At 48.7% G+C, this 27,462-nt stretch overlaps 1 protein-coding gene across 2 annotated transcripts in view; it reads left to right on the top strand.

Moving 5' to 3' along the window:
• Positions 1 to 27,462, top strand: part of C5H10orf90 (chromosome 5 C10orf90 homolog) — a 191,491-nt gene that overhangs the window by 101,528 nt on the left and 62,501 nt on the right. For both annotated transcript variants that reach the window (XM_026384308.2, XM_026384307.2), the window contains exon 3: positions 23,555 to 23,646. In XM_026384308.2, coding sequence (XP_026240093.2) covers positions 23,555 to 23,646 — 92 coding nt within the window. The remainder of the gene's footprint in view (positions 1 to 23,554; positions 23,647 to 27,462) is intronic.

Raw genomic sequence — 27,462 nt, 5'->3', positions numbered from 1 at the left:
AGCATGGCTTCGGAGTGACTCTCCCAGGCCCTGCATCATGTGGTACTCCCTCAGCTCACTTAGGGAAAATCGATGGCGCTCCAGCACTGTGTGGCGGCTTTGTCGTTTCTTTCCACCTAAGTCCATTCTTCTTCTTTATTTTTATTTAAGGTAATCCTTCTAAAAGCTCCGCTGACTAAGCAGAAACGCCAATATCACTAATTGTTGATGCTTAGCGGAGAGGAGAACCGGCTCTCCCAGGTGCTTTCTGGAGGATGTTTCACGACTTATTTTTAGTGTTATTTCTAGCGGTGGCCCCCGTGGGGGGATGCGGCCTGGAGCACCATTGTGGCAGGATGAGTCACTGATGGAGAGGGAGGGTGGCACCCCAGAGTGGCTTGGCCAGACCTGTAGACAACAGACTGCTCTCCTACGACACCTCAGCCCCGCTCTGTGGGCAGCACGGTTCCAAATCGTAAGGGAAATTTGAGGTCCCTACATCACCAGCAGCGGCTCTTGAGCCAGGCCCATCCCTTGGAGGTGTTTGGTTGGGTTCAAAGAGCTTTTGTCATTCATTTTGAATCCACTGACAGTATTAAAGAGTTAGAAGATTTCTCAAAAAACCAGAGTTTCTTTTAAAAAATTAGAAGGTTTGGCAACACCAGGCCTGTGATGAATGGAGCTGAATCAGCCAAATTAGCAGGACCACCCCTGGGGAGGGGGCTGTCCCGTGTCCCAGCCCCACTTGCCCACTCTCCACCTTGTGGCCCCTCCCTGCTCTGGTGACCCTGGTGAGTGGCCTGGGAGGAGACGGCCTGGAGGGAGCCCCAGCAGCAGCAGTCCTTCGGGGAAGGTCAACTGGTATGAGCTTTCCGAGTGTCCTTCCCACTTCTGTTTGAGAAAGGATTTTCTTGAAAGTAATGGCACGGCTAATGAAAATTGATTTTTCCCTCCAACAGTTTATTTTCCAGAGAACAAACACAGGGAACTCTTAAGCATATGTGCTAATGGTAGATAACGCAGGCAGGGAGTCACTGGGTCTGTGGCCACCAGAGGGGACAGCGTGTTAGCTGCCGGCCTCAGCCGTAAGCCACTGGCCTGCCTAGGGGACTGGGGGGAGGCCTGCCCACTGTCGCCCTTCCCTGCACCCTCTGCACCCTCTGCCCACAGCTGCACAGTCCTCTTTGCCTGGGATCACAGAAACATGGTGAATTATCAAACTGCACCGCCCATATGTCAACCCTGAGGGCTCCGTGACACCCCACATTCAGGGCATGTAAGGTGTGCCAGGTGGACTGCTGTATGCTCACCTGAATTAACTCATCGCATCCTCTGAAGGGGCCTTGGAGGCAGGTGTGCGAATCATCCCCATTTTTCAGATAAAAGAACAGAGCAGGTTGGCCCTTCATCAAAGGCAGAGCTGCAGGTTTGAGTGTGTGGATGTGGTGACGTGTCCAAGCAGGGTGACACTTGAGTGATTTAAGTTTATTACAGCCACATTGTGGAACTGCACATTATACATCGTAGTATAAATTACTCTGTGCATACACCTTTATGGCTGTGTGGACGTGTTTACAGGAACCGCATGTGTAATTTATGGGTGATTTAAGGGGTGTTCAAGGGCAATTAGAGACCAACTGTTCTTCAGGTTTTTCTTTGGGGATCTCAAGGTAACCAGGAGCACACAGTTGCCAGATTTTTAGCTTCAATTTGTTTCATTCTATGAACAAATAAAAAAAAGTGGACATATCTGTCTGCCTGTCTTGAGATACGTGTGGCATTGAATCCTAGAAGAGAAGTCCCCAGGTCACAGGGCATGTGCATTTCAGGTTTTGACAGACAGTGCCAGACCCTCCAGGGCTCTGCCCAGCGGCACCTGAGCCAGCAGCATGGGAAGAGGCCTCCCACAGCTCCACTCAGATCCACACAGATGTGTGTGTGTGTGCACCAAGTTAAGAGAAAGCCGAGGTCCCTCACCATTGCGTCTTTAATTGATGTAAAATTCATAGGCATGAGATTAGCCATTGTAAATCCAGCACCCCAGGGGTGTTTAGTACACCCACAGTGTGGTCATCCACCACTGCTTCCTATCTCCCCAACCTCCTGTTGCCCCAAAAGAAAGCCCATAACCGTTGAACAGTCCTGCCCTGCTCCCTAGTCCCTGGACACCACGAATCTGCTTCCCATCTCCATGGATTTGCCTGTTGTGACATTTCATATAAAAGGAGTCTGCAGCGCATAGCCTTCTGCGTCTGCCTTCCACCTTTCAGGAAGAGGTTCTTGAGGGCTGTGCACACTGAGGCACACACCAGCACTCCATTCCTTTTTGTCTGATCTGCATTCTGCTGTGTGTGTGTGTGTGTGTGTGTGTGTGTGTGTGTGTGTATGTGTGTGTGTGTGACAATTTGTGTATTTACTCATCCGTCAATGGGCATTTGGGGTCAGCTCCTTTTGGCTCTTGTGAACAGTGCTGGTAAGAACATTTTTGTAAGAGTGTTTGTCTAGTGCCTGCTGTCTGTTATTTGGGGTCTGTAGCTACGTCATGTGGTCATAGGGTGATTTTGTATTTAACTTTTCCAGGAACTGCCAAACTCTTTCCACAGCAGCTCCTTGCACCATATTCCACCATGACACCGGCAATGGGTGTGTTTTCCTTTCCCTACGTTCTCACCAACACTTGTTATTTCTGTTTTGTTTTGTTTTCATGATAACCTCCTAGTGGGAGTGAAGCAGTTTCCCATTACGGTTTTGATTAACGGTCCCTAATGACTAATGACATTGAACATCTTTTCTTGTGCTCGTTGGCCATTTGAATATCTTTGTGGAGAATTTCTGTTGAGGTTCTTTGCCCATATTTAAATCAAATTGCTTACCTTTTTATAATTGCATTGTAAGAGTTCTTTATGTATTCCGGATGTTAAACCCTCGAGATACATCATTTGCAAATGTTTTCTTCCATTCGGTAAATTACCTTTTTAATTTCTTGATAATGTGCTTTGATGACTAGATATGCTTTTAATACATTTTCTTCAGATTATTGTTTTCATTTATATTTCTCCAAATTGCTAAGTAGCTTTAGTGTCTTTTTAATAAATATTATCTCATATTTATTTTTCAGTGAAGTACATATTCAAATAATTTGTAACTTAAGTGTTTTCTTCTAATAGGACCATAGGAATTACTTTTTTTTAATATATATTTTTTTTAGTTGTAGTTGGACACAGTACCTTTATTTTATTCATTTTTATGTGGTGCTGAGGATTGAACCCAGGCCCTCTCACATGCTAGGCAAGTGCTCTACCACTGAGCCACAACCCTAGCCCGGGAATTACTTTTATAGGCTGGATATTAATATTTTCTTCCTGTCTATTGCTCATCTTGTAATGTTTTATGAAATGACATTTATTGTATAAAAGTTACTCATTATTTTATAGTCCAATTGTATGCCTTCTGTGTATTTTGTCTTCTTTAGAAAGACTTTCAATATTTCCAAAAATGTTCTTTTGTTTGTAAAATTTTCACTTTTTTGGGAAGGGAGGTACCAGGAATTGAACTCAGGGGCACTCAACCGTAGAGCCACATTCCCCAGCCCTATTTTGTATTTTATTTAGAGACAGGGTCTCACTGAGTTATTTGTTACCTTGTTTTTTGGCTAAGGCTGTCTTTGAACTAACTCAGGATCCTCCTGTCTCAGTCTCCTGAACCAATGCCATGATAGGCGTGCGCTGCAATTTTAGTTCATCTTAAATTTAGTTTTGTGTATGGTTTTCAGTAAAGACCATTACGTTATTTTATTCCACAATGGACTACAAATATTACATGCTGAACTATTTCCTTTGGTTTGAAATGTCTTTTGTAAACTAAATTCTTAAAAACACGCATTCTTAGAAATCGCTCTCTGTTTTGTTCTTCTGATCCACCCATCTCTTTCTGTGCCAAGACCGCATTATTGTCATTAAGATGCTGTAGACTAAGCTGTGATTTGCAGGTGGCAACATCCCTCTCTCATTGTCTGCCATCAAAATGCTCTTGGCTGTTCTTCTGCCTTCTTCCGTCCGTATACATTCATGAATCTGATTGTCACATTCTGGAGGAAGTAAGAAATTTCAGAGAAGAATCTGGACAGAATGATCTTCATAACTTTTGCTTTTGCACCCAGGGACCTGTCGTGCTTCCCCAGGCACGTGGTCCTTAATTTCCAATTTTATGACACCCTTGACATGGGTACTGCTCGTCGGTGTTAGCTGGGTGCCCAGATGCTGTGCACTTTGTTATTATTGTGTTTTTCTTCATCTGGCATTTTCTGATTGAGTGTCGGTGCTCTTCAGTACTGCTGCTCGCGGCTTCTTGGAGGTGGCTTTCACTCCCGTTACACTCCCTACTGTGGACGGCTCTAGTTGTTCTAGGTGGACAGCCATCCTCGGAAGCCCTGTGGGCATCACCTCCAGCCCTTCCTCTCCTCTCACTGCCTGCCTCACCCTGCGGGCGGCACCCATAGACCTGGGAACGCATGCTCGGTTGCCGGCTGCTCACATGGTATCCTTTGGAACTTAATATTTCGGCACAGGAAGCTCATTGTTTAGGTGAGATTGTGAAAAATCCATGGGTCACGTAACATGTTTAATAACTATATGCTGGAAAAAAGCGAATTTGTAAAGTTTTCAGAATATATTGGTTTTTGAAATTTTGCCCAGTTTGTAGAAATCACAAAATGAGCATTATATTTCTTTTGCTTTATTTTACATTTTATTCTAGATTTTAACATGTGCCCATTCTATTCTGTGTGAGTCAGCTTTTCTTCATGGTGACCAAAATATCTGAGAAGAACTAGTTAGAGGAGGAAAAGTTAACTCTGGGCTTAGGTTTTGGAGGTCTTCTTAATCCACGGTTGGGCAACTCCATTTCTTGGGGCCTGAGGTGAGGGAGCGCATGATGGTGGAAGGGTGTGGCGGAGGGAAGCATCTCAGCTCATGGCAGCCAGGAAGCAGAGAGGAGCCAGGGACAAAATGTAACTTCCAAGGGCATGCCCTGGTGACCTACTTTCTCCTCCATGCCCCCCCCCTTACAATTACCACCCGGTAATCTGTTTTAATTATTAATCTATCCAATGGATTAACCCACTGATTAGGTTATAGCTCTCAGCATCTCATCATTTCTCCTCTGAACATTCCTGAGCTTTCAGGAGACACTTCCTATTCAAACCGTAGCACATTCATTCTACGGTAATGGAATGCATTTATTTTCGTAATTTGACTGAAGGTCTGTGTGAACTAAAATGCATTTATTTATATGGGCTCCCATTTAAACAGCAGTACCTGAAAGGGTCCTCCTCGAAAGAGGGGTCCTCCTCTTCGTGCATTCATACAGCACAGTAGCAGAGGTTCTACTAACAAGAATCCTTACACACATACACGTTTGTGGACCTTCTATAGAAATTCTGCTTCTCCTTGGCTGCAGAACAGAACCATGGTGAGGTTGTTTCACTCCATTCACAAGGTTTGCTTTTCCTGCTAAAGGCACTATTCCCAAGTACACCAGGGCTGCTGAATATTCCCCATGTCAGAAGGACTTCCCACGTGTCCCCCGAGACATTGGGGTGGAAAGGTCCCTCCCTGCTGTGCTGCTCAATGCAGGGACCCAGCGGCTGCCTCCAGCTTCTTTCTCCTTGGAACTGTGGAGGTTTAATCAACTTCAAAACTGACTGAGCTCCAGGCTCAGTTTTCTGCAGTGGGAATCTCTTGCCCGTCAGCCAAGGACCAGCTCCTGGCTCCAGCTCAGCTGGCCACGTGCCTCCGTCAACATATGAACTATTTTGTAGTGCCATGGCCTTGGGCTGCCTGGGCCTGTTGGCAGGTGGTTTTGCTGCATTTACTTTGGAAGAACCACCTCACTGTGCTGGAGGCTGCCTCTTGAGGAGGCAGAGGCAGAGGGCACAGGTGGAGGCCGTGGCTTCCAGACACTCCCACTTGGGTTGGAATCCTTACTCTGTGTTGGGAAGCTTCGGAATGTGCACCTAGTTACTGACTTCTCCCAACCACAGCTTCCTCATTTGTTAAATAACTAACAGAGAAAGGGAACTGATCACCTAGAACCACTCATGGCAATGGGAACGTGTCCCAGGGATGCAGTGACCAAGTTCCACAAAATTTAGGTGGTTTGACCATCAGAAATGTGTTGACTGGAGCCAGAAGTCTGAGAAGGGTGACAGCAGGGTTGGATTTTGTGCATTCTTCTCCCCTGGCCGCTGGTGGCTTACTGCCTGTCGGGGGCTCCTGGGCTTATAGAAGCGTCGCCAAATCTCTGCAGGCATCTTCATGCCATCTTCTCCCTGTATGTGGACCTGCCTCCAGATCTTCCCTTTATACCTTTATTATACCAGAGTCATATTGGATTGGGCTCCACCCTAACAGCCTCATTTTAACTCGATCACCTCTGTTAAGTTCCTCTCTCCAAGTAAGGTCACAGTCTGAGGTGCTGCAAGTTAGGTAGAATCTGAAGGTAGGAATTCTGAGGGGACTTGATTCAACCCGTAACAACATTTTATAAGCATTTTCAATTTCAAATTTCCAACAATGCATTAAAATCTGGGGAATCGCTTCTAGACACAATGCTCTGCTAGACTGCAGAATTCCTTGAGCTCCCTGAGAATTTGGTAGACAGGAGAGAGTTCATGTCTGTCCAGCCAGGCAGCGTGGAAGCCAAGGCACTGGAAGGAAACACTCTGTTCGTCGGCTCAGACATGAACTTACTATGTGTCACCCTGGTCAGCCCTCCAAGGTCTGGCGGCCTCAGCAGCTCGAGGTGGGAGCCATGACCATTTGAGTTGTTCTGTTTTCAGGGCAGCCAGGTGACCAGCAGGGGTTTGGGAGGCTAGATTAATAGACAATAGCACTCCTGTCTGGGGAAGGCCACAGACCTCTCATTCCCCTTGTCCAAACATCCCTTCTTAGGTAAAGGCTGCATGAGAGAATCGATGGCCATTTACTGTTCCTTCTTTCCAGGGGAGGTGGATTTATGCGTGTGATCAGAACAGGAAGCCCTCCCCTTGGAAATGATGTGGTTGACATTTCTTTGTGGTACCTTGGCCGTGTTCCTTATTGAATTGTGTTAGAGCATCAGGGACTTGACGTAGGTCCTCGGCAGAAGTGGACCTTGAGGATCCACGCTGCAGAGCGTGGGCTGATAGGGAGCCTCGCCTCCTCGCTCCTTCTTTACTTTCAAATTTCAAGTGCTAGTGATAAAAAAGCAATTACCCGTTATCTTTTGTTGGAAAAGAAGATAAACGGGAAACCCACTTACAGTCCTCTTTATTTTTACTTTCCTGGGTTTGTTTAATCTCAGGTGTTTCTATTGCAGGTTCCTAGGCAGAGGCAGGGCAGTGACTGAACTGCCAAATCCCGTCCTCAGCAGCCTTGAGTTTTAGGAAAACACCAGGTTTGCACAACCAAGTACCCCTAGCCTCTGCCCCGGGCCAGGCCTCTCCCTGGGAGATTTTCAGGGCTCCTTTGAACAGGAAATGCTTTTATCAGATGCAGGCAGGGCTGCGAATGGATCCAAGAGCAGTCTTGTGTGTAAAAGCCCAACTACAGCCTTGCTCACTGGTGTGTGATGTGGGGTCTCCATGAAGCAAGCCCAGGGCCGGGACCTGGGGTTTCCTGGAGGCCAGCATAATGTGGGGGACCGCGGGTTTGGTGGTGGCAGGTCTGGCTTGAATTCCTCTCTCTCAGTGAGTCCTTCAGCTGATGGGAGTGTGGGATTCCTTTTCTTTAACCTGGGGGCCATATCCCCCCACCCCCACTGAACAGGGCAACCATGAGGACTAGGTGGGGTGTAGCCAAACTCCTCACAGCCACCAGGCGCTCAGATGAGAGCCATTGTGCTCTTTGCTCTTCCCCGAGGCCCTGGACAGCAGCAAGGCCAGGGCTGATTGCTGAGAGCAGCAATAGGAGTCGTCTCTGTCTTGCTGAGACAGGAAGGACAGCTTCCCAGCTGGACCCTGCCTCCTGCTCCCACCACCTGCCCTTCCCCAAGGTCAAAGTCCTAGGAAAAGCTTCCACCCAGAGGGGAGACATCTGTATCCCCCGGTGGAACTCACTGTCCCCGACCCAGGAGGCCCATGGATTCCCATGGAGTCCCCCACTACCCAGACCCTTTGGAAAACCCAGAACGTGCCTGTGGATGTGACCTCTTCCAGCCGTGGCCCTCCTGTACCCCATGGCCCTGTAGGGCGCCGTCTCTTTATTCCGGTCTAATAGAGGACACTTCAGTACAAATCGAGGTTCTGCCCCAGCTCTCACGGATGATGACTCTCAGTGGTGAAGGCTTGGCTCACTCCTGGAGGGAGCTTCTGCTGGCCAGGTCGCTGGCTCTTGCTCTTGACGTGGACCCAGCTGAGCGGTTAGGTGCTGCAAGTTCAAGGGCAGCTCTGCCTCCCACGGGGTTTACGGCTCATTGTTATTCATACTGTGCTCACTGATGAGAAAGTTCTGGAGGGAGAGGCCTGACTGACTAGGCAGAAGGAGAATGCTTCTCTGTCACCCAGGAAAGAAATGGCCATATTTTCTATACATTTATTTCCAACAGGAAGATCCAAGATAAATTAAAGAAAAATGAAAAAAAAATTACCATTTTTGCTTGCAATATATATCATATATATATATATATATATATATATATATATATATATATATATAAAATCTCAGAATCTCTGCTGCCATGGCTTTAAATTGTGAATACTTTTCTCACAATTTCCTTTGCACCCAGAAATTTCCAACAATGCTCTTGATTGATAGAGCTCTGTGTGCAGCTTCATGCTTTACAGTCTTGTAAGAGGAATCTATTAAGAATGCAGCAATACATTTGGGAATCTGTTTTACGATTTCCCAGGGCCACAGTGATAATCCATGGTTCTTCCAGGAGTGGGTCTCAGATGCCTTGAGCAGCCGCCCCTCTCGGCTCCTTCCAGGAGCCAGGCCGGCAGTGGCTCCCAGGGGACCAAGCTGATGGGGCGACTGACATTCGCAGAGGCTGGCAGGGGGAGCGCAAGCGGAGACCCAGCACATTGCCTCCCTCTGGGAGTGGATGCAGGACGGACAGGAGCTTTCTGAGCATGTCCAGCCCCACAGGTTGCTCCCCATTTTTCAACTTGCTGAAGGGGAGGGAAAAGCAGGACGAGCCAATAAGCCCAGAGCTCCCGTCTGGGCCTTTGACATCCTGGTAGAAAGACGGAGGTCGCAGGGCCCCCGGTGCCTCTCCATCTTCCTCTGGAAGGGAGAGGTTTAGGAGAGCCAGCCCATTGACCTCCCGGAGAGCGGCAAGTGCCCCCTGGTCTTGGTATGTGACACCGATTCACCTGTGAAAGTGGGAACCGTGTCTCCCACACACTGCAGGAGCCTTTGCCTGGCAGGACAGACAGCTTTGGGACAGAGCCTAAGGACTTAGAGAACTGGAGGGGGAAGTCGTGAAGGTCAGAGCAGGCCCTGCAAAGAAAGACAGACGTTGGCACCAGAGAAAATGAGACGGCAGAAGTGTCCAGAAATTCTCAAGTGACGGAATCAGAGGAGCAGCTGGCCATGGGATGCGGGAGTTCTGAGGCTCGTGTGGAAGCCCAGAATGTGAGCATCTGGACCAGAGGCACCAGCAGCCAAGCCCCCTGCCTCAGGGAGGGCTGGGACCCTCATACTGGCCGTGCCATGGAGGGTCTTCCTGAGGGAGGTGGTAACAGGGCGAGAGACGGCCTGACGTGGCCTGGGCTGGCCTGGGGCTGGCAGTTCCTCTCTCACCAGGGCTTCTTGACTGTCCTCCTCCTCCTCGTGGAAGGACCTGTAGTTTGGTTCTGGTCTACTCTGGCCACAGCTCCCTCGGGGGTCCTGGTCTCCAAGGAAAGACGCCACCTGAGCACTCGGATTGGCCCGTCCTCCGAGACCCAGCGCTGGCCGTGCAGCCCAGCTCAGCAAACCCTAAATATTCTCTCTCCCCTGTTGGCAGCGGCCACTGCTTAGCTTCTGCCACGTGCCCTGCACCTGCCCAAGCGCTTTCCAAGCAGTAGGAATTCCAGAAAGGCCGTGTGCTGGGCACAGACGGCAAACAGGCCAGAGGCTCCCTGCCAAAGTCGGAGTGAGGGCCATGTCCTCCAGTGTCTGAGCTCACGCCGCTGCCTGGTCTGCTGGGCCACGATTCGGCTCTGGGGGCACAAGGTGGGGGCCGACACCTCCATCCAGGGAGCAACCCCAATCTCCACAGCACACGGTGGGCCGGGACCCAGAATAAATGGCATGTTTTGTCTGGGGACAAAGCTTCTGGAAGGAAATGTTCTGAACTAACCCACAAATGAGAGGCGGACTCCCCCTGAACTGAGAAGGGCTCGCCATCGTGAGCGGACCCGATGAGGTACCGTCGGATTCTGTCTGTGTTCAGAGGACGTGGGAAAGCTGTGCCCTCGACCTCGAGTCCTCGGGGCTCACTTGAGCACGCCATGGCTGGGAAGAGACCTAAGGGTGAGCATGTTGCCTGTGACGCTCAGCGCGAACCCCAGAACTCGGTCCGTGGCCAGAGCACTGCAGGGTCCGCGTGGGATGAGTGACATGGATGGCGGCACTTGCCGGCACACCACCTTCCCTCTTCCCAGGATCCAGACCCCACTCCCCACTGTGATCAAGCCTCAGAGAGGAGGAGTGCTGTTGGCCCCATGGCTTCTGGGGACTGAGGGATGGACATGGGATGAAGATGCAGATGGACACCAGCCACTGGCCAGGAAGGCGGCCTCCTAGAAGCACAGAGCTACAAGTGGAGGGGACCAGAGGCTGGGCAGGGAGGGAGTGAGCTGAGGCTCAGGGACGCTCCCTGGGAGGTGGAAGGAAGCCCATCCCCACCCAGAGCCAGTCCTGCAGGAGCAGGGCCAGCGCACTGTGGGGGCTGCCTGGGCGCAGCCCCCCGGGAGGAGTGGGGTGCTCCTAACTCCCTGTGTGTTGGGTTGTCCGGCTGTGAGTCACTTGTCGAATATCCCAGACGGCTGTCCCTTCACGGAAGGATGGCTCTCGAGGGCCCTGTCTGTGGTTCGCCTTCACCCTCCCTCCTGGTGACCTTTCCTAACTGTGACGGAGTCATCCCTAGTTTTCCTCCGTGGCTGCTCCTTTCTGGGTGTGGTGGAGGAGAGCTCTGCCCGCCGCAGTCCCCGAGGCTGTCCTCTGCACTGTCTTCGGAGAGCTTCGGCTCCAGGCTCCATCAGTCAGTGGTTCGCCTCCAGTCAGCTAGTGGGAGGTGGAGTTCTCTGGCGCCCTTTCTCCCAGTGGGATATCCGGCCGTCCCAGCGCTGTTCCCGAGGAAAAGGACCTGGCCAGCATGAGCGGACCCAATGAGGTACTGTCGGATTCTGTCTGATAATGTTTTATTAAGAATCTCTGTGCTCCTGTCAGGATCCCTCATCTGCAGAACTGTCGGCATCCGGGGCCTCTGTCGTGTGTCTAGGACATTCGTAGCATCCTGGCCGCGACCCCCTCCATGCCAACATCACCCTGTCCCATGTGGTGACAACCAAGAAATGCCTCCTGGGGGCCAAAACCACAGTTGGGGCTGTTGGTCTGCTTTGAGGAGACGCTTGAGCTGTCTTTTCCTCTTGGTGCTGTTCTCCTGGTGTGTCTTTACCAGCTTCTGCTCTTACAGTCAGGCTGGCCTCCTGCTTTCCAGGGTTCTGCAGCCGACCTGTTTCTTATCAAAGGTTTGCAGAACCCCCATTTCCTGTGTGCCTGCGGCTCCTGGCTCAGTGCACTGTCTTCCACCTCCTTCCCTCCGCCTCCTGGGAAGCCATCGGGAGCCCTCTGGGGCTGGAAAAGGAAGGCCTTTGATTTCAAATCAATTCCTTTAACAGATACAGGACTTAGAAGACTTTCTGTTTCCTTTTGTGTCATTTTGGTAAGGGGTATTTTTTTAAGCAATGAGCATCTATTTTCCTATGTCACTGAACTTATTTACATAGAGATCATGCATAGCATATCTCTTCAGCCTCTTTGCGTCTGAAGGCTTCTTGATGCTGCCACCCTTTGCATTCCTAACAATGGCTCTTGTGGGTTTTAAATTCTTTTTCTTGATCAATTTTGTTGATGGTTTTTAAGAACCAAAATTTTTACTTGGTTGATTTTTTTTCTATGACTTTTTCATTGATTTCTGTCCTTATTCCGATTTGCTTTTGTGTTATCCTCATTAATATGCCTACCTCCAGTTTGTTCATTTTCATTCTTGATAGAGGAATGAATAGCTCACAACTTACATGTAGATTCTCCTGCTAAAAAACATTTTGGTTGTTTCTCATATTTCTTTTTTTAAATCCCATTAAAAGCAACGATGCTAGGAACAGTCTTGTATATCCCCGTGCACATGTGCAAGAATTTTTTAAATGCACATATTGTGTTCATTTTGTTTAAGATGTATTTTTAAAAATTTTATATTTAATATACCTGAATTCAGAATAAATAAAATTAATGACATCTTTTTTTAAGAGAGAGAGAGAGAGAGAGAATTTTAATATTTATTTTTTAGTCTTCGGCGGACACAACATCTTTGTTTGTATGTGGTGCTGAGGATCAAACCCGGGCCGCACGCATGCCAGGCGAGTGCGCTACCGCTTGAGCCACATCCCCAGCCCAAGTTAATGACATCTTAGCATATAATTCGCAGCTTTTTAAATTCTTTGGCGATGCTTTAAAAAAATGGTCCCTCTTACAATCCTTGGAGTGCTGGTTTTTGAGACTTGCTGGATTGATTGGTGGGTGTCCCGTCCTCTGCTTACCGCAGACTTTCACAGTGGCCTTGTGGCCTGTGCTCCCCAGCCATGAGCAGAAGCCCCCGGTGCCGTATCCCCACCAGGGTTTGCGTGGTGGTTTTTTTTGCCAACCCGGCAGATACGAAACAGTCTCGTGTGGTGATCTCACTTTGCATTTCTCTCTTTACTATTTCTCTTTTGATCAACCTGACTAGTCTTTGTCTCTTTTCCACTGGTTGCTGGTCTTCTTCAGATTAATTTACAGGAGTTTTACATCAGTTTTGCTGTCAGCCCTTTGCCTGCTCCGTGGGGCCCAGACATACGATCTGTGGCTGACCTCCTCATAGAAGCCACTCACCATCAGAAAGCACCCCAATAAAATCCTTAGATGCTGTGGGATCACCCTGGAGGTGCCCTTCCTTCTAAGGGTTATGTGAATATTAGCTATTTTATCCCGTCAAAAGTTTTTCAAGTTTTGCTTTCACATTTAAGGTTGAAGGGTATTTGCAGCTGATGTGGGGGGTTTGGTTGGGAGTAGGCATTCGGTGTGGGTTTTCAGGATCACAGCTGCTTGTCCTGGCACGACACATTGTGTTTAGTTTGGTTTTTATGGGAACATCCACTGGTATCCTGCAGCCTCCCTGCTTTTCACATCTCTACTTGTCTGAGGGCTTCTTTCCAGATCCTAGTTCTTCTCTGCCAGTCCCTTAAATCCCCATTTCTGTGTCTTTCTTCCCAGGACTGTAACTCTCCCACTGATCCAGCCCTTTTTATTTCTTATCTTGTGATTGGGTCTTGCCAAATCGCTCAGGCTGGCCTTGAACCTGCCACCCTCTTGCCTGAGCCTCCTGAGTAGCTGGGATTACAGGTGGAGTGGCTCTGGTTCTGAGTCTGCGCTCAGTTCTCACACCGGAGCTGGCAGAGAGCACAGTTACTGATGCTAATGCCTCATTTCTCTATAAAGCTCACTAGTGCAACTTCCGTTACCTTGTCATTCTAGTTTCTGATGAGCGGCTACTTATTTTGCAACTAGGAGCAAAAGTGTTAAATCATAATAATAATTAGCATCGTTAACTGTTTTTAGAATGTTAAGCTGCATGTAAGCTCCACGAAGGGAGAGATTTTCTGCCCTGTTTGCTCATGGCTGTAACCTCAGTGACTAGATGCTGTGTAGACAGTAGATGCAGAAATGAATAAATGACTTGTGCTTCCAACACGCCCGGTAGTGTGCTCAGGGCTCTCTGTGGGTCACATCTCTTAGCTCGTGTGACAATCCAATAAAAAGTGTCATGATCCCTGTTTAGCAGATGGGGAAACTGAGGCATGGGGAAGTTAGATGACTCATACACTTGTCAAAACTTTGTAGCTGGTCAAGCTAGGTTCAAGCTCAAGAATAGTTTCTTAGCCTTGGAAGCCTGTATCAGTCCAAGCACATGGCTATGAAATGCTGTCTTTCCCTGGTTCCTGTGCCCATTGGGCCGGGGTGGGGTGGGGTGGGTGGGGAGGCATCATTAGGCATCCTTCTCTGGAGCTTCTGTGAAAAGACAGACTTTTGAAATGAGAAAAGGATCTGAAGTAGACATTTGTCCAAAGAAGATAAATAGCCAATAAGCACATGGAAAGACACTGGATGGGATTGATCCTTAGGGAATGCAAATCAAAACCACAAAGGGCTGGGTGTGGTGGTGACACCTGTCATCCCAGAGGCTCTGCAGGCTGAAGTAGGAGGATTGCCACTTCAAAGCCAGCCTCAGTAACTTGGAGAGGCCCTAAGCAACTTAGTGAGACCCTGCCTCGAAATAAAAAACAAAAAAATGGGCTGGGGATGTGGCCTAGTGTTTGTGTCCTTAAAACACAGACACATACTCAAACCAACCAACCAACAAAAGCCAAAACTGCAAGCAGATATCACATCCACCAGGATGACCATGATCAAAAATGTGGGCAAAGCCAAGTGTTGGCCAAATCTGAATTCCTCATACACGATTGGGAATTCAGAATGCGGCAGTCCCTTTTGAAAACTGTTGGGCAACTCATCAGAAGTTTAAATATGGAGTTGCCACGTGCCTCAGCAGTTCCACTCCTAGGTACTCGTGTGTTTTTCCACACAAAAACTTGTACCTAAGTATCCACAGTGTCATTATCCGTCATAACCAAAAAGTGGAAATAACCCTGATCCCATCAGGTGACAAAGGCTCAATATATGCCTGTCCATACATGGAATATGATTTGGCTATGATAAAGAACAAAATCCTGACGTGTACTACACATGGATGGACCTCATGAACATGATTATATGTCAAGCAAGCCCAGCCCAGAAGGCTGCATGTCACAGAATCTCATTATCTGAAATGCCCAGCATAGGAGAACACACAGAGAAGAAGTGTGTTAGTGAATTCCGGAAACTGGGGCAAGAGGATTGAAGGGAATAAATAGGTGTGGGGCATGTTTTAGGGATGATTAAAATGTTCTGGAACCACTGAATTGTACCCTTTCCAGAGATACTTTATGCTATGTCCATGACATTTCAATAAAGCTCAATCGGAGATGGGGAGAGAGCAGCTCAGCCCTGCAGGGAGGGATGTGGTCAGAAGAGAATCAGACAGTCACAGATCTGGGGCCTTGGTCAGACTGCTGGAGCCAGGCTGCCTCTGCCCCTTCCCAGCTGTGGCTTCTTGGGAAGTCCTTTCCCCTACCTAAGCCTCTGTCCCCTTTCTGCACTGGGGTAGGTGTGGATACCTGGGGATTTCAGGCAGCCTTGGGTCCTTGGCTGCCTGCACATTTAAGGGGATGGTTTCCTTGGTTCTTGTGCAGGTGAGTTCTGTGTGCAGGAGGCAGGGAGCAGGGCCCAGGAAGTGCTGAGAGCTTGGCTACATTCAACAACAACAACAACCAAAGCCCCAAGAACTCAGAACGACAACCCCTCAGGGGAGAACAGAGCCTGGGTCTAATAGTCTCTCGGCAGCTGATGAGCTGCTGAGAGTGTTGTAGAGAGGCCCCTTTGGGTTTCTAAGTGGGGATACTGGCTAATGGCAGAGTGGGCGGGCACCTCCAGGTTGAGATGTTTCTTTGATGCTGGACTCTCAGCTCTGGTCCATGACAGTGACTGTCCCTGGACCCCCAATGTGCAGTGTGCCACTAATGGCTCTTATCATGAGAGATTGACAATCTGGGCTTTCAGATGCTATGCCAGCCTCATGGCTCCCGCTCAGGCAGGAGCCTGTAATCGTGCATCTCCGAGGCTCCAGCTCCAGGCTCCAGACTCACTACTCTGAACAGAGGAGACATAGGAGGCTCACAATCCCACAGTCAAGGTCACATTGCACTTGCATGGGAAATCCATCCTGCCTCTTAGGAGAATATTTTGTCGTCTTGTTTCCATAATGAACCCTGAGCCAACGAGTTCTTGGGTCCCACTGGACATGTGGCTTTACAGCTGGGCTCTCGCTGCGGCCTCATTTGCAAGAGGATTCCAGGCTGCCCCACTTTTCTCCCAGGTGAGCTAGTTATCCTACAGCCCTGAACGAACACCAGATAGTCACCCTTGCCCATCCTGCAAAAAGTGGCCCGGCCACTGAGTCCGACCATGGCATCCTGTTGCAGCCTGGTCTCACTTGGGCTGAATTCAGGGTGGGGGTTCCCTCTTTTTGGCCCAATTTCCTACCAGCACCTTCTTGCAGCGGCAAACAATACAGTTATAATGATTCTTGTTCAGTGGGTGGGATGCAGATGAGAGTGCCCCCCCCTCCGCCCCATGCACAACGCCACTTTCCACTTAATGAAAGGAGCAAGCTCAAGTGGAGACCCCCATGCTGCCCCACACCCCCTCTCTCCAAGTCCCCTACCCCCTGGCCTGGCCATGGCAGAGCGGGGCATCACCCTGCAGCTCCTCGCATCACAGATGGGGAGGTGGGAATGAGGGCTAAGGTTTAGTGGGGACAGAGTTTCAGTTTTGCAAGGTGGAGAAGGTTCTGGAGGTGGATGGTGACAGTGCACTACAGTGAGCGTTCAGTGCCACTGAACCAGACACTTGACGATGACTGAGTGGTAAATTTTGCATCCTGTGTACTTTACCAACCCCCGAGAGGAAATGATCAAATCCACATTGTGTGGAAAAGACTTTTGTCTCCTCCCCCATCAGGCTGTGAGCTCTCCAGAGGACAGACCTCTGTGCTGCCTTCATCACTGACCCCAGGCACCTGATGCAGGGCCTCGTGGACAAGGCTCTCAGGGACTCCTGGCTGCACCAGGGAGGGGGCGAGGTGACGAGGATGCCTGTGGGAACAGGCCCTGCAGCTGCTCTGGGCCCAGGTGCCCCAGCATGCTGGGTTGCCCACAGTCCTTCATCTGGGGGCTTGCCTGTCCCCAGAGGAGACCCCTGCTCCAGCCAAGTGGGAGCAGGCAGGATGCTGCCCTGACCCCAGGAGCCAGGGGGACTGTGCCTCGGGTTCCAGGGGCCTCCATCAGCTAGAGCCCCTGGGGCTGCAGAATTCAGCACACAGGCTTTTAAAACATGTGTGTGACACACCATAATGTTCTGGAGGAGATGAAATTTATATGTGAAACTGGATATTAATGCATTCTACTTTTTGGAGGGCCCACTGTGTGAAAGCCACTGTGTAAAAGCCTCCCACTAAAGGAGCCTGTGAAAACTGTGATTTACACATTTAATATTTCCCAGGCCCTCAAAGTCTATGTCAGTCTTCCTTTTTCATAGAGGAGCAAACGCCAGAAATAATTCACAGTCTCTTACTGTGCCTGGTTTATAAACTGTACTTTATTATAAATATCCATATAGGAAAAAGCAGAATATCTGTAGTTAGATGCTGTGTACAGTTTGGGGCTCTACTTGGGGGTCTTGGGATATATGCCCTGAGATAACAGGGTGACTACTGTGTAAGTCACCTCAAATTTAGTTGCATATAAATCATAAGACAATATTCATTATATCTCAGTGTCAAAGATTTTTTTAGATGGTGTGAAAGCTGATCATTCGTGATGCTCGCACGGTGACTAGACCACGTTGCCCAGTGACTTAAACTTGCTTGTCCACAATGCTAGCAAGTGGGTTGAACGGTTTAGCATCGGGTTGTTGTCTGGGTAGACTAATGCTTTCAGACCAACTAAACTGCTGCTGGACAAGGGACCAGCATCATTAAATACATGGAAACCAAAGCAGCGTGGCCCGGGTGGGAAGAGAGACGCTCCTCTGAGGGCAGGCAGTGCCCAGGCGGCCCCTTGGCCCACGCTGAGGCTCACGGGAGCTGGCTTTGCCGGTCAGAGAAGCCTCCTCTGCATGCCCGGGTGGAGGTTGCTCTTCCTGCTGTCCAGCAGGGGCACCTGGGCGGCCCGTGCCCCTCTGGTTGCCGGGCAAACATTCCGGTGACCTCGTCACTCCTGGAAGCTGTGAGGCCCTGTGGCCCAGGGTGGAAGGGTGGGGCCTGGCCCATTCCAAGGTAGTTACAGATGTAAACTGCGGCTGCTTTTTTTGGTTTGTTATGAAGCACATCCTTGTCATTTAAAGGCCTTTGAATCTGTCTACAATGGCTTTGAAACATCAATGGAATGTATTCAAACTGTATGAGAAAGGTGTGTTCTGATTCCCCTGCAGAGATCCAAATATAATGACATATTCATCCTCAACCTGAGTGCCTTCCGCTGGCTGCCCACCGTGCTGGCCTGGGGAGGGAGGAGGATGAGATGTGGTCAGGATGAGATGTCCTCTAAAGACCGCGGTGGGCCGAGGACACCTGGGGTGCCCAGAGGGTGTGTGAGGCCTAGCTAGCTCTGAGGCTTGTGAGTGTGACCTCATGGAGAGGAAGAGTCTTTGCAGATGTTATCAAGTTAGGATGCGACCAGGCCTTATTAAAGCTCACAACCAGTGTCCAGGAGAGAGGTTTCCAGGCAAGTGCACCCATGGGACCCAAGTGAGCTTCCACCAGCCGAGGAGCACTCATGTCGGCAACCACCAGCAGCTGGGAGGCAAGTAAGACCCCTCCCCTAGAGCCCCCAGAGGGAGTTTGAGCCTGTGGACACCTTGACTTTACATCCAGCCCAGAACTGAGAGAATAAATCCCTGGGGCTGTAAGCCACTGGCTTGAGGTAATTACTTGTGGCAGCCCCAGGAGACAGTACAGGCCCCAGCACAGCTTGGGGGCTGCAGGTGGGGGTGTATCAGGAAGTCCTTGCCAGAGGAGGAAACTTCACACTGTGTGTGTGCGCGTGGGGAGTGAGGAGTGTGGCCAGGGGAGGTAGCTTGTTAAAGGTTCCCATCCTGGGAACACGTGTTCCTGGGTTTTGTGTGTTTCATGGGCCCTGTCCTGGGGGCAAAAATGTTTTCTTGCGTAAGAGTTTTTGAGGGAGCAGGTGACCCCCACAAGGTCACAAACTGGCCATGTCAAGGGGTTTGACAAACCTGCCAGGAGATGCAGCTGCTGGGGTCACCAGACTGATTGTGACCTTGCTAAGACCAGGCAGCATGGGGAGGTCGCTGATACCATGAGCAGACCTTCTCCTCAACACAAAACCAGCCTCAGCTTCAGGTGGGCACTGCAGGGAGGACAGGGAGGGGTGCAGAGGGGACTCTGTTGGCCTTGTGAGTGGTGGACAGGTGGTGGTGGCTCCCCAAGGTGATGGACCCAGGAGGAGGAAGAAGACAGGGGGCTTTGTTCCCCCTTGAAGAGCTGAGTTGGAGGTGACTGGGAGGCACCAGTCCGAGGGCTGTGCGCACAGTTGGTCTGCCCAGACGGGCAGCTATCGGGGAGACGCCACCAAAGCAGGCAGGACTTAGCAGCCCCGAGGCAGACAGACAGGAATCCACCATGTTCTCTAAGTCAGAGCTAAAAGAATCTCCAGAGGCTTGGGGGAGTCAACAGCATCACACCTCACAGAGATGACTGATTGAATTTAAATTTGAAAAGTCATTCTGTTTTACAAAAGAAAAAAAGGGATGTTATTAAAGGTAGAGTGAAAATTTCAGAGTGATCGTTGGTTGCTGTAAGACTAGAAGGCGATGCAGGTCCCTCAGGCGGTTGTCGGGTGCCCTCCAGGCTTCTGACACCAGTGGCCCAGCTTGGAGGGAAGTGGGCTCTGAGCTCGGCATCCGCACGTCCTTGATGGATTGGTCATTAGGCAGTACCCGGTGGTGCTGGTCTGCTGGCTCTGTGGAGACAGGCTGGGCTTCATCTGTGCGCGGCTGGCTCATCTCCACATAGGCTGGGTTTTCCTGGATGTTTGTGGGAATCTTGACCTTGAGACATTGCCATGTTTCCCTTGGACCTCTGCTGGGGCTCTGTCCCCTCCTCCTGCCCCCTTCTACTTTTGTCTAAATTCACACAGGGACAAGGCCATTTAAGTGACTTCCCCCCCCTCCCCCCCACTCCCAGTTGCTTGGCTGGAAGATCCCTGGGAGGTGCTTTGAGGCCTTGAGCAGCAAAGCTGTGACTTCCTGTTACAGTCCCAGGGAGGAAAGAGCGTCTGCCACCTTTGCTCTCAGCCTGAGGCCTGGCCGCCCATGCTGCCTCACTTCCTCCCAGCCGGCTTTGTTGATGTCCTCGGGTTGGTTTCCAGAGAGCAGGGCCTGTGGCAGAGACTGAGGGCATGTGGGTGTGGGGGCGCCCCTTCAGGAACAGCCCACGGGCAGGTGAGGGAGGCCTCACAGGGAGGAAGGGGCCCAGCCTCTGGCCTTTGGTGTACGCTCCAGAGCAGATCCTGTTAGGGCTTTTTGTCCACGTTCAGCATCACTCTCAGAGGAGGGGGAGCCAGGAGATACTGATAGTGACCTCCTAAGAGCAGCGGCCCCAGCACAGGGGAACTGAGCCGGGCACAACATCGCCAGCTCCCTATCTCCGTTTCATAGGTGGGAAACCATATCAGTGGGGTTAAGTGAATTATACAAATCACACAGCTCGCATTTGAACTTGGGTTACAGTATTATTATTACTGGTATTTATCCTGCACTGCTCAGGGTCTGCACCTGCTGCCAGTTCGTTTTAACCAGGGTGATTTCTTGCAGTGACCATTTTACTGTTTTTGTGGGTTCCTCCACACTTTTTTTTTTTTTTAATGTTGACATCATGTGGTTCATAGGCTTTTGATTCCTTTCCATAAACTTTACATTCTAAGTGCTTCTTCATATTGCTATAGGAACTTTAAAATAAAGTTTTAAAGACCCCATATTCCAACCAATGCATCTACCTGAATCTCCCCAATCAGACTGTGGTGGGCGAGAAAAATCCCCAAAGATATCGTGTGTCCTAGTCCTGGGAACTGTGAATACATGACCTTCTGTGACAAAAGGGCAGATGTGATGGGATCAGCAATCTTGAGATGGAGAGGGTACCTGGATTATCAGGTGGGCTCGATCAGATCCACAGTCCTCGTTAGCGGGAGGCAGGAGAGCTGAGGCAGAGAAGGAATTGCTACAGTGGAAACAGAGACCGGAGGACATGGCAGCTGATGGTAGGGAAGAGGATCCCCCTGGAGCCTTCAGAAAGGAGCGCGGCCCTGTTGACACCTTGATATTAGCCGGTGGGACCTCCGTTAGGCTTCCGATCTGCAGCACTGTAGGACCATGCCCGTGTGCTGTGATCGCTGGTTCTTGCAGCCACAGGAAACACACATGGCTCCTGATGAACTGAGTGTGGCTGTTTCCTTCCTCTCTGCTCCTGATGAATTGCATCCCAGCAGCGAGTGCTCACTGCACAGTGTTAGGTTCTGTACATGGCACCCAGGGCTGGTCGGTGGCTTCACTTAATCATTCTCAGTAACCTATGTTGGAGACACTGTCACTATCTACACTTCAGTGCGAGAAACTAGGCTTGATTGCAACTTGCCCAAAGCCACACACGTGACTACTTGTGCCCTGGGAGGGCTGCCCTGACCGTGAACATTAACACCTGCAACTGGTGCCCTTCATGGAACGTTGGCCTCGTGCCCCATCTCTGCCCAGAGCTTTCAAATGGTTCCTCAGCACACTGAGGGTCAGGCTGCACTTTTGCAGGCAGTGTTATTATTTGCATTTTATGGATGAAGAGGCTCAGGGAGGGCACATAGCTCATTTACTGAAGGTCAGCTCAGGTCTGAGCTGGATCAGACCCAGACCTGTCTGGTCCCAAAGGCTGTGCAGACTCTGAAGTCCTTACCCATGCACAATGGCACAAAACCAGAGCCAGATGGTTTCTGACTCCTTCAGCTTTACTGCCAGTTCAAGACACAGGGACTGTGCACAGGAATCCCCGAGACCTGTAAGGTCTCTGACGTGTGCTTTTCACGAAAGCCATCTGGACACATCCTCCTGCATGACCGTCTCCTCCCTCCCTGACAGCCACAGATGGAACAGTGACCACACATCTAGGCTAGACCCAAGGACAAAGTGAGTCAGCCAGGCTTTGAATGGAACAACGGTGACCATTTAAATTCTCTCCATCCACGACCTGACCCCTTAGCAAACCTACCAACTTGAAAATGCTATTGCATATCATTTTTTCCATAAAATGCTTTAAATTCTGTCTAAAACCTTCTCTTTTTTGGTCATGGGGTCTCGCCTTGGTGTCCAGGCTGACCTCCATTTTGCATTCCTCTGTCTCAGCCTCCCAGGAGCTGTGTTCACAGGCGCATGCGACCACCCCAGCTCCTGATGTAGGGCTCCAGTGTGGAGGCCACTCCCTGAACCTCCTCTTCCTCATGCCGGCACAGCAGTTGCAGGCCATCCTTGTAGCCTTCGGAACAACCACTTTCTCCTTGTGGAGGCGAAAGATGACCATGGGGTGTGGGGACTGGACCTCCAGGGCCCTGCCCAGACTCCTCCCTGCATGGGGCTTCCTGTTTGGCTCACACTCCCACGGGAGCAGTCTGGCCAACATCGAGTGACATCTTACGGGTTGTTGTTGCTCAGGGCGGGCAGCTAAGGTTGGCTCTGTCTTGCCTGAGGTCCCAGCAGAGTTGGAAATATGACTTCTGTTGCAGAGTGCTTCCCCCCACCCCATGTCTACTCAGGGCTGCGTGAGTCAGGAGTGCAGATTTATGGGAAAGGAAGCTTAGGCTGAGAAGCTTTGGAGTTGCATCCATGTTGAGCTGTCCTGGCAGAAATACCTGTGGGGGTGCACACACACGTACGTCTCATGGCAGTTTCCAAAGTCATCTGCAGATGCCCTAGAAGGGTTTTAATAGCAGTGTGTGAGTCACATGGCCGCTGCAATTATGGCGGCATTAAGAGATTGGATGGAGGTTGGTCTTGTATTTCTACCTTCTTTTTTTTTTTTTTTTTTCTTTTTTAGTACCAAGGATTGAACCTAGGGGCATTTAACCAGTAAGCCACATTCCCACCCCACCCCCACCTCCTTTTTAACATGTTTTATGTGGAGACAGACTCTTGCTGGATTGCTTAGGGTCTCACTAAGTTGCTGAGGCTGGCTTTGAACTCATAATCCTCCTGGATCGCCAGGATTTTTCTTCCTTGTGAACTCCAGTGGTGCTGGGCAATGTTTCTCTTCTGCTGGGCATAAACTCAGGATGCTGGAGGACGTGATAGAGCTATTCTGATTGTTATTGAATCTACGAAACATAAACAACTGTGTGAGGAAGAAATCTTGCAGCCTAACAAACCAAATAATAATAGACTGTTGAGATTGTAAATGGAAAGGAGCCGGATACATGAGGGAATATACAAAACTTCCTCACGGGTTGGAATGTATTAGATTCACTGTGGGCTAGTATAAAATAGTAGGGCACATTAAATTTTATGGTAAAGTTAAAGTTATATATTCCATTTTATCCTTCCATGTGCTAAATGTAGCAATATTATCTCCTTTTGTCTAGGACCAAGGGACAACCACTGCAGTCCTAACAATCCAATTGCCCTTCGGAATCTCCAATCAGATGTTCTGGAGAGGAAACCGGACTTCCCCAAGGTAACACACGTTGGTGACTGGAGATGTCAGCCAAGCACACTTGACCATGCAACATGATCACTGGCCTCCTGGAGACCTGTCTGCATTTCAGTTTTGTTTAATCTAAACTTGAATTAATGCAGCACAATAGTTAACCACCAAAGACTGAGAATTACTACATGAATGTGGACACTGTGTATTTAATAATCCTTTATAATCTTCACCAAGAACTTTTAAGTTGGTGGTATCATAGAAGAATATGGTGATTGACCTCAATTTTAAAGCAAAATTAGTGTCTTAAAGAGAGAGAGTGTGTATGTGTGTGTTGGGATATTATTCTGTCTACTATCTTTTTTATTTTTGATATCAGGAAGAGATGCTTTGAAATCTAACAAGCTAGTATAGGTTGTTTTAACTACAGAACGTGTCAGTGGTGTGAAGCAGGAAAGAAAATCCAGGGTCATATTTAGACAACAAAATATTTCAGATTCCAAAGAACAAAGAGCTCTGCACACAGTGGTTAATATTGTCACCTTATCACATGCCACACCATCTAATCAACTGACTCACTTAATCCCTCTGCCAACACTGGGAGGCAGACAGTGTTGTATCCATTTTGCAGATGAGAAAAACGAAGCTTCACCATTTAACTTGTCCCAAATCTTGTTCTCCTAAGCTGTCTGGCTCCGGGCTTCTGTTCTTAACTTGCTCTGCAGGATTGTCACATAGGAAGGCTTGTTCCTGTTAACAGAACATAAAAGTATGCATGGTCTCACCTTAGAGACCTGTCCCAGGTGTTACAGTTTTCAAGACATCTGCTGTCTGTCACAAATCGATACTCTGTTGCCAACTTTTGTTAATTCTAAGAGAAAAAGAATTATAAAATCATCCTATGATCGCAGATTCAACTAATAAACATATTTGTTAAAATTTTTTTTTTCCCCAAAAATACTTGGCTCAAATATTACTTTGATTTAGCTCTGCATTTAATAAAGCTCGACATGTCCCTCAGGGACCACGGGCCCCAAATCCACAATATAGAAAAAGGATGCTACTTGGGTCCTGATATTTAGTCTTGAAAGTCTTCCTGCTGAGCTCACCCTCTCAGAATGTAAACGTGCCACTGCCATCGACTTCTTTCCTGGGAACAGGAGCAGGATCCCCGACTGAGGAAGGAAAATGAGGAGGAGGAGCAGCAGATCCTTGAGAGCCAGGCTGGGAAGAGATGCTGGCTGGGAGGGGCGGGATCGAGGGTGGGCAGGGGCACTGCTGAGATGGATCTTGGCTCTTTTATGAAAAGAAAGATGCCAGCTGATCATCTTTCCCACCTGCCTTTCACATCGGGCTGGCAGATTTTAGTATTTTCTTGTTGGTGTCAAAATGAATCAGCTTCTGGTCATTAATGATGATGTAGCTCTTTGGAGCCATGGGGCTGGATCCCTGGAGCACACACTTGAACTAGCACAGGGTCATCCATGACCCAGCTGGGTCCCGGAAACCATGCCTTCTAAATGCCTACCCTGGAATGACCTGGATCATCTAATTTGATAGGTAGTGTGACTTTCAAGTTTCCCTCCTAACTTTGAGCCTTTAAAGCTTATGCCTGTGCGTGTCAGAAGGCGGCTGTGGGATGATAGAACACGCCAGCAGATGCCCTGCCTGGGCAAGTGCCATCAATCTCTGCCTCTCTCCAGAGCCTGCGCAAGATTGATGGCTTTCCCTTCCACAACGCATCGGAGCCACGGCAATGATAGGAAGGCACCTCTTCTGCCAAGTGCTTATTTAAAAGGAGTGAAATATGGAGACCAGTCGTCTTCTAAAAATTTTTTAACTTTTCCTGGTAATAAAATGACAACTCTGCAAACTTAGGAAAATACAGACATACATAAATAAGGAAATATATGTGTGTATGACATTTCCTTATTTTCCCCATGTCTGTTTTGACAAAAGTCTGAGACGATAATATATATCGATTTCCATAGCTGTCTTTTATTGCAAAGCAATTTTCCATGGCATTTAAATTATTGATAATTTTTATTTTTAATTGACGCTAGCTGTAAGTTGCAGTTGTGTGTACCAGGATTTACCTTTTAAGAGGCATTATTCTTGATGCTTTCCAGGACCTGTGATGTGGAGGGAATGGAGAGTTTTTGTTTAACACATACAAGTTTTAGTTTTATAAGATAAAAAGATTTCTGGACATGAGTGTAGTGATGGCTCCCACCAAAATAAATGCACACTTAAACATGGTTAAGATGGTAAATTGTGTTTGTACCACAGTGAAAATATTGGGGGGTGGGGAATTCTCACCAGCTTTCCATTGCTGTCTATCATGCAGTTTTTAGTCTGTAGTAACTGCATGGAAAGACGATGTTCACCGTGAGGAGTGAGGAGAGCTTGGATTTTTCCATTCATCTCAAAGTTGTGTTTCCCCATTGCTTCTTACCAGAGTGGACACACTCATCTGAAACGCTCTTACATTCTGGATGAAATGCTGCTAGGTTGCTGAATTACCTAGTTGATTCTAGGTCTGCCCCGCAGGGCCGAGCCAGTTTGCAGCAGGTGTGGGGGTAACTGCTGTAGAGTACCTGTGGGGAGATGTATCCAGAGAATCTGTATGGGAAAGACATTGTAGGTTGCAGAACATCAGTGGAAAAGGAAAGAATTGTGTCATGGAGAAAAATACAGATTTCAAAGGTACAGATCGGATTAGATGCTTATCTTTTGGAGAAATAAATTGCTACAGGAATAGAGGCATCCTCACTCCAGTGCCTCAGGATCTGATTTCTCTGATCACCCACCTCTTATCTCTTTCTTATTTCAATTTATGAAATGTTGCCCTTCTTAGTAATATGCCTTATGGCATAAATATAAAGTTAAAAGCGGTCAATAAAAAGCATAAAACTATGAAAGCAGTTACCAGCTCTACAAAATCATGTTTGAGACATTAAAAAAAATCAATACTTAAAACAGCATCTATGAGAAAGAAAATGTAGAGCTGTGTTGGTCAGTAATGGTCAGGCAATGGATGGTTTGCTGAGGAAGCAAGACATTAAACCCGACTATTCATCTGACCTGTCTCCAACCTTGAATGTGCTACTTTAAATATGAGATGATTTTCTTCGTCCTTTCAAATCAAACCTTACATCAGTTAACTTTATTCTAGATGAAAGAAATCTCTCTACAAAGCCACGTTTAGTTAACCCAATGTAAAAAGCAGATGGAGTGTCACCCTGAAATAGCTTGATTTGGGAAGGTGCTTGCTATAAAAGATGGGACTACTTTTTAAATTTGCCCAGTTTTCAAAGTAGCAGGTGACTTAGGAACGTCAACCACTCTTTCTCGTCTCTTTAATTTCCCAGACTCAAAATGATGTGTTATATTCTGTCATGGGCTGAATCAGACCCCTCCTCCCAGTTCTCCTGGTCCTACCCCCAGCAACTCAGAAAGTGATTGTATTTGGTGATTGGAGTTTTTGAAGGGATAATTAAGTTAAAATGAGGCCATTTGGATGGGCCTGAACCCAATATGACTGATGGTCCTTAAAGAAAAGAGTTGGGGTATAGCTCAGTGGTAGAGCACTTGCCTAACCTGTGCAAGGACCTGGGTTCAATTCTTGGTATTGCCGAGAGATAGATGATAGATAGATAGATAGATAGATGGAGGAAGAATGGGACCCAAGTACAGGGGGTAGATGGCATGAGGCACTGGGAGGGGACAGCATCGGCAAGCCAAAGAGACAGGCCTCGGAAGAGCCCTGCAGGCCCCTCGGTGTTGGACCCCAGTCTCCAGACTGTGAGACAATAAATTGCTGCCATTTAGACCACAAGACTGGGG

This window comes from Urocitellus parryii, chromosome 5 (assembly GCF_045843805.1).
Source record: "Urocitellus parryii isolate mUroPar1 chromosome 5, mUroPar1.hap1, whole genome shotgun sequence".
Lineage (NCBI taxonomy): Eukaryota > Metazoa > Chordata > Mammalia > Rodentia > Sciuridae > Urocitellus > Urocitellus parryii.
The sequence above is the reverse complement of the archived record's forward strand: the minus strand, read 5'-3'. Positions and strand labels throughout refer to the sequence as shown.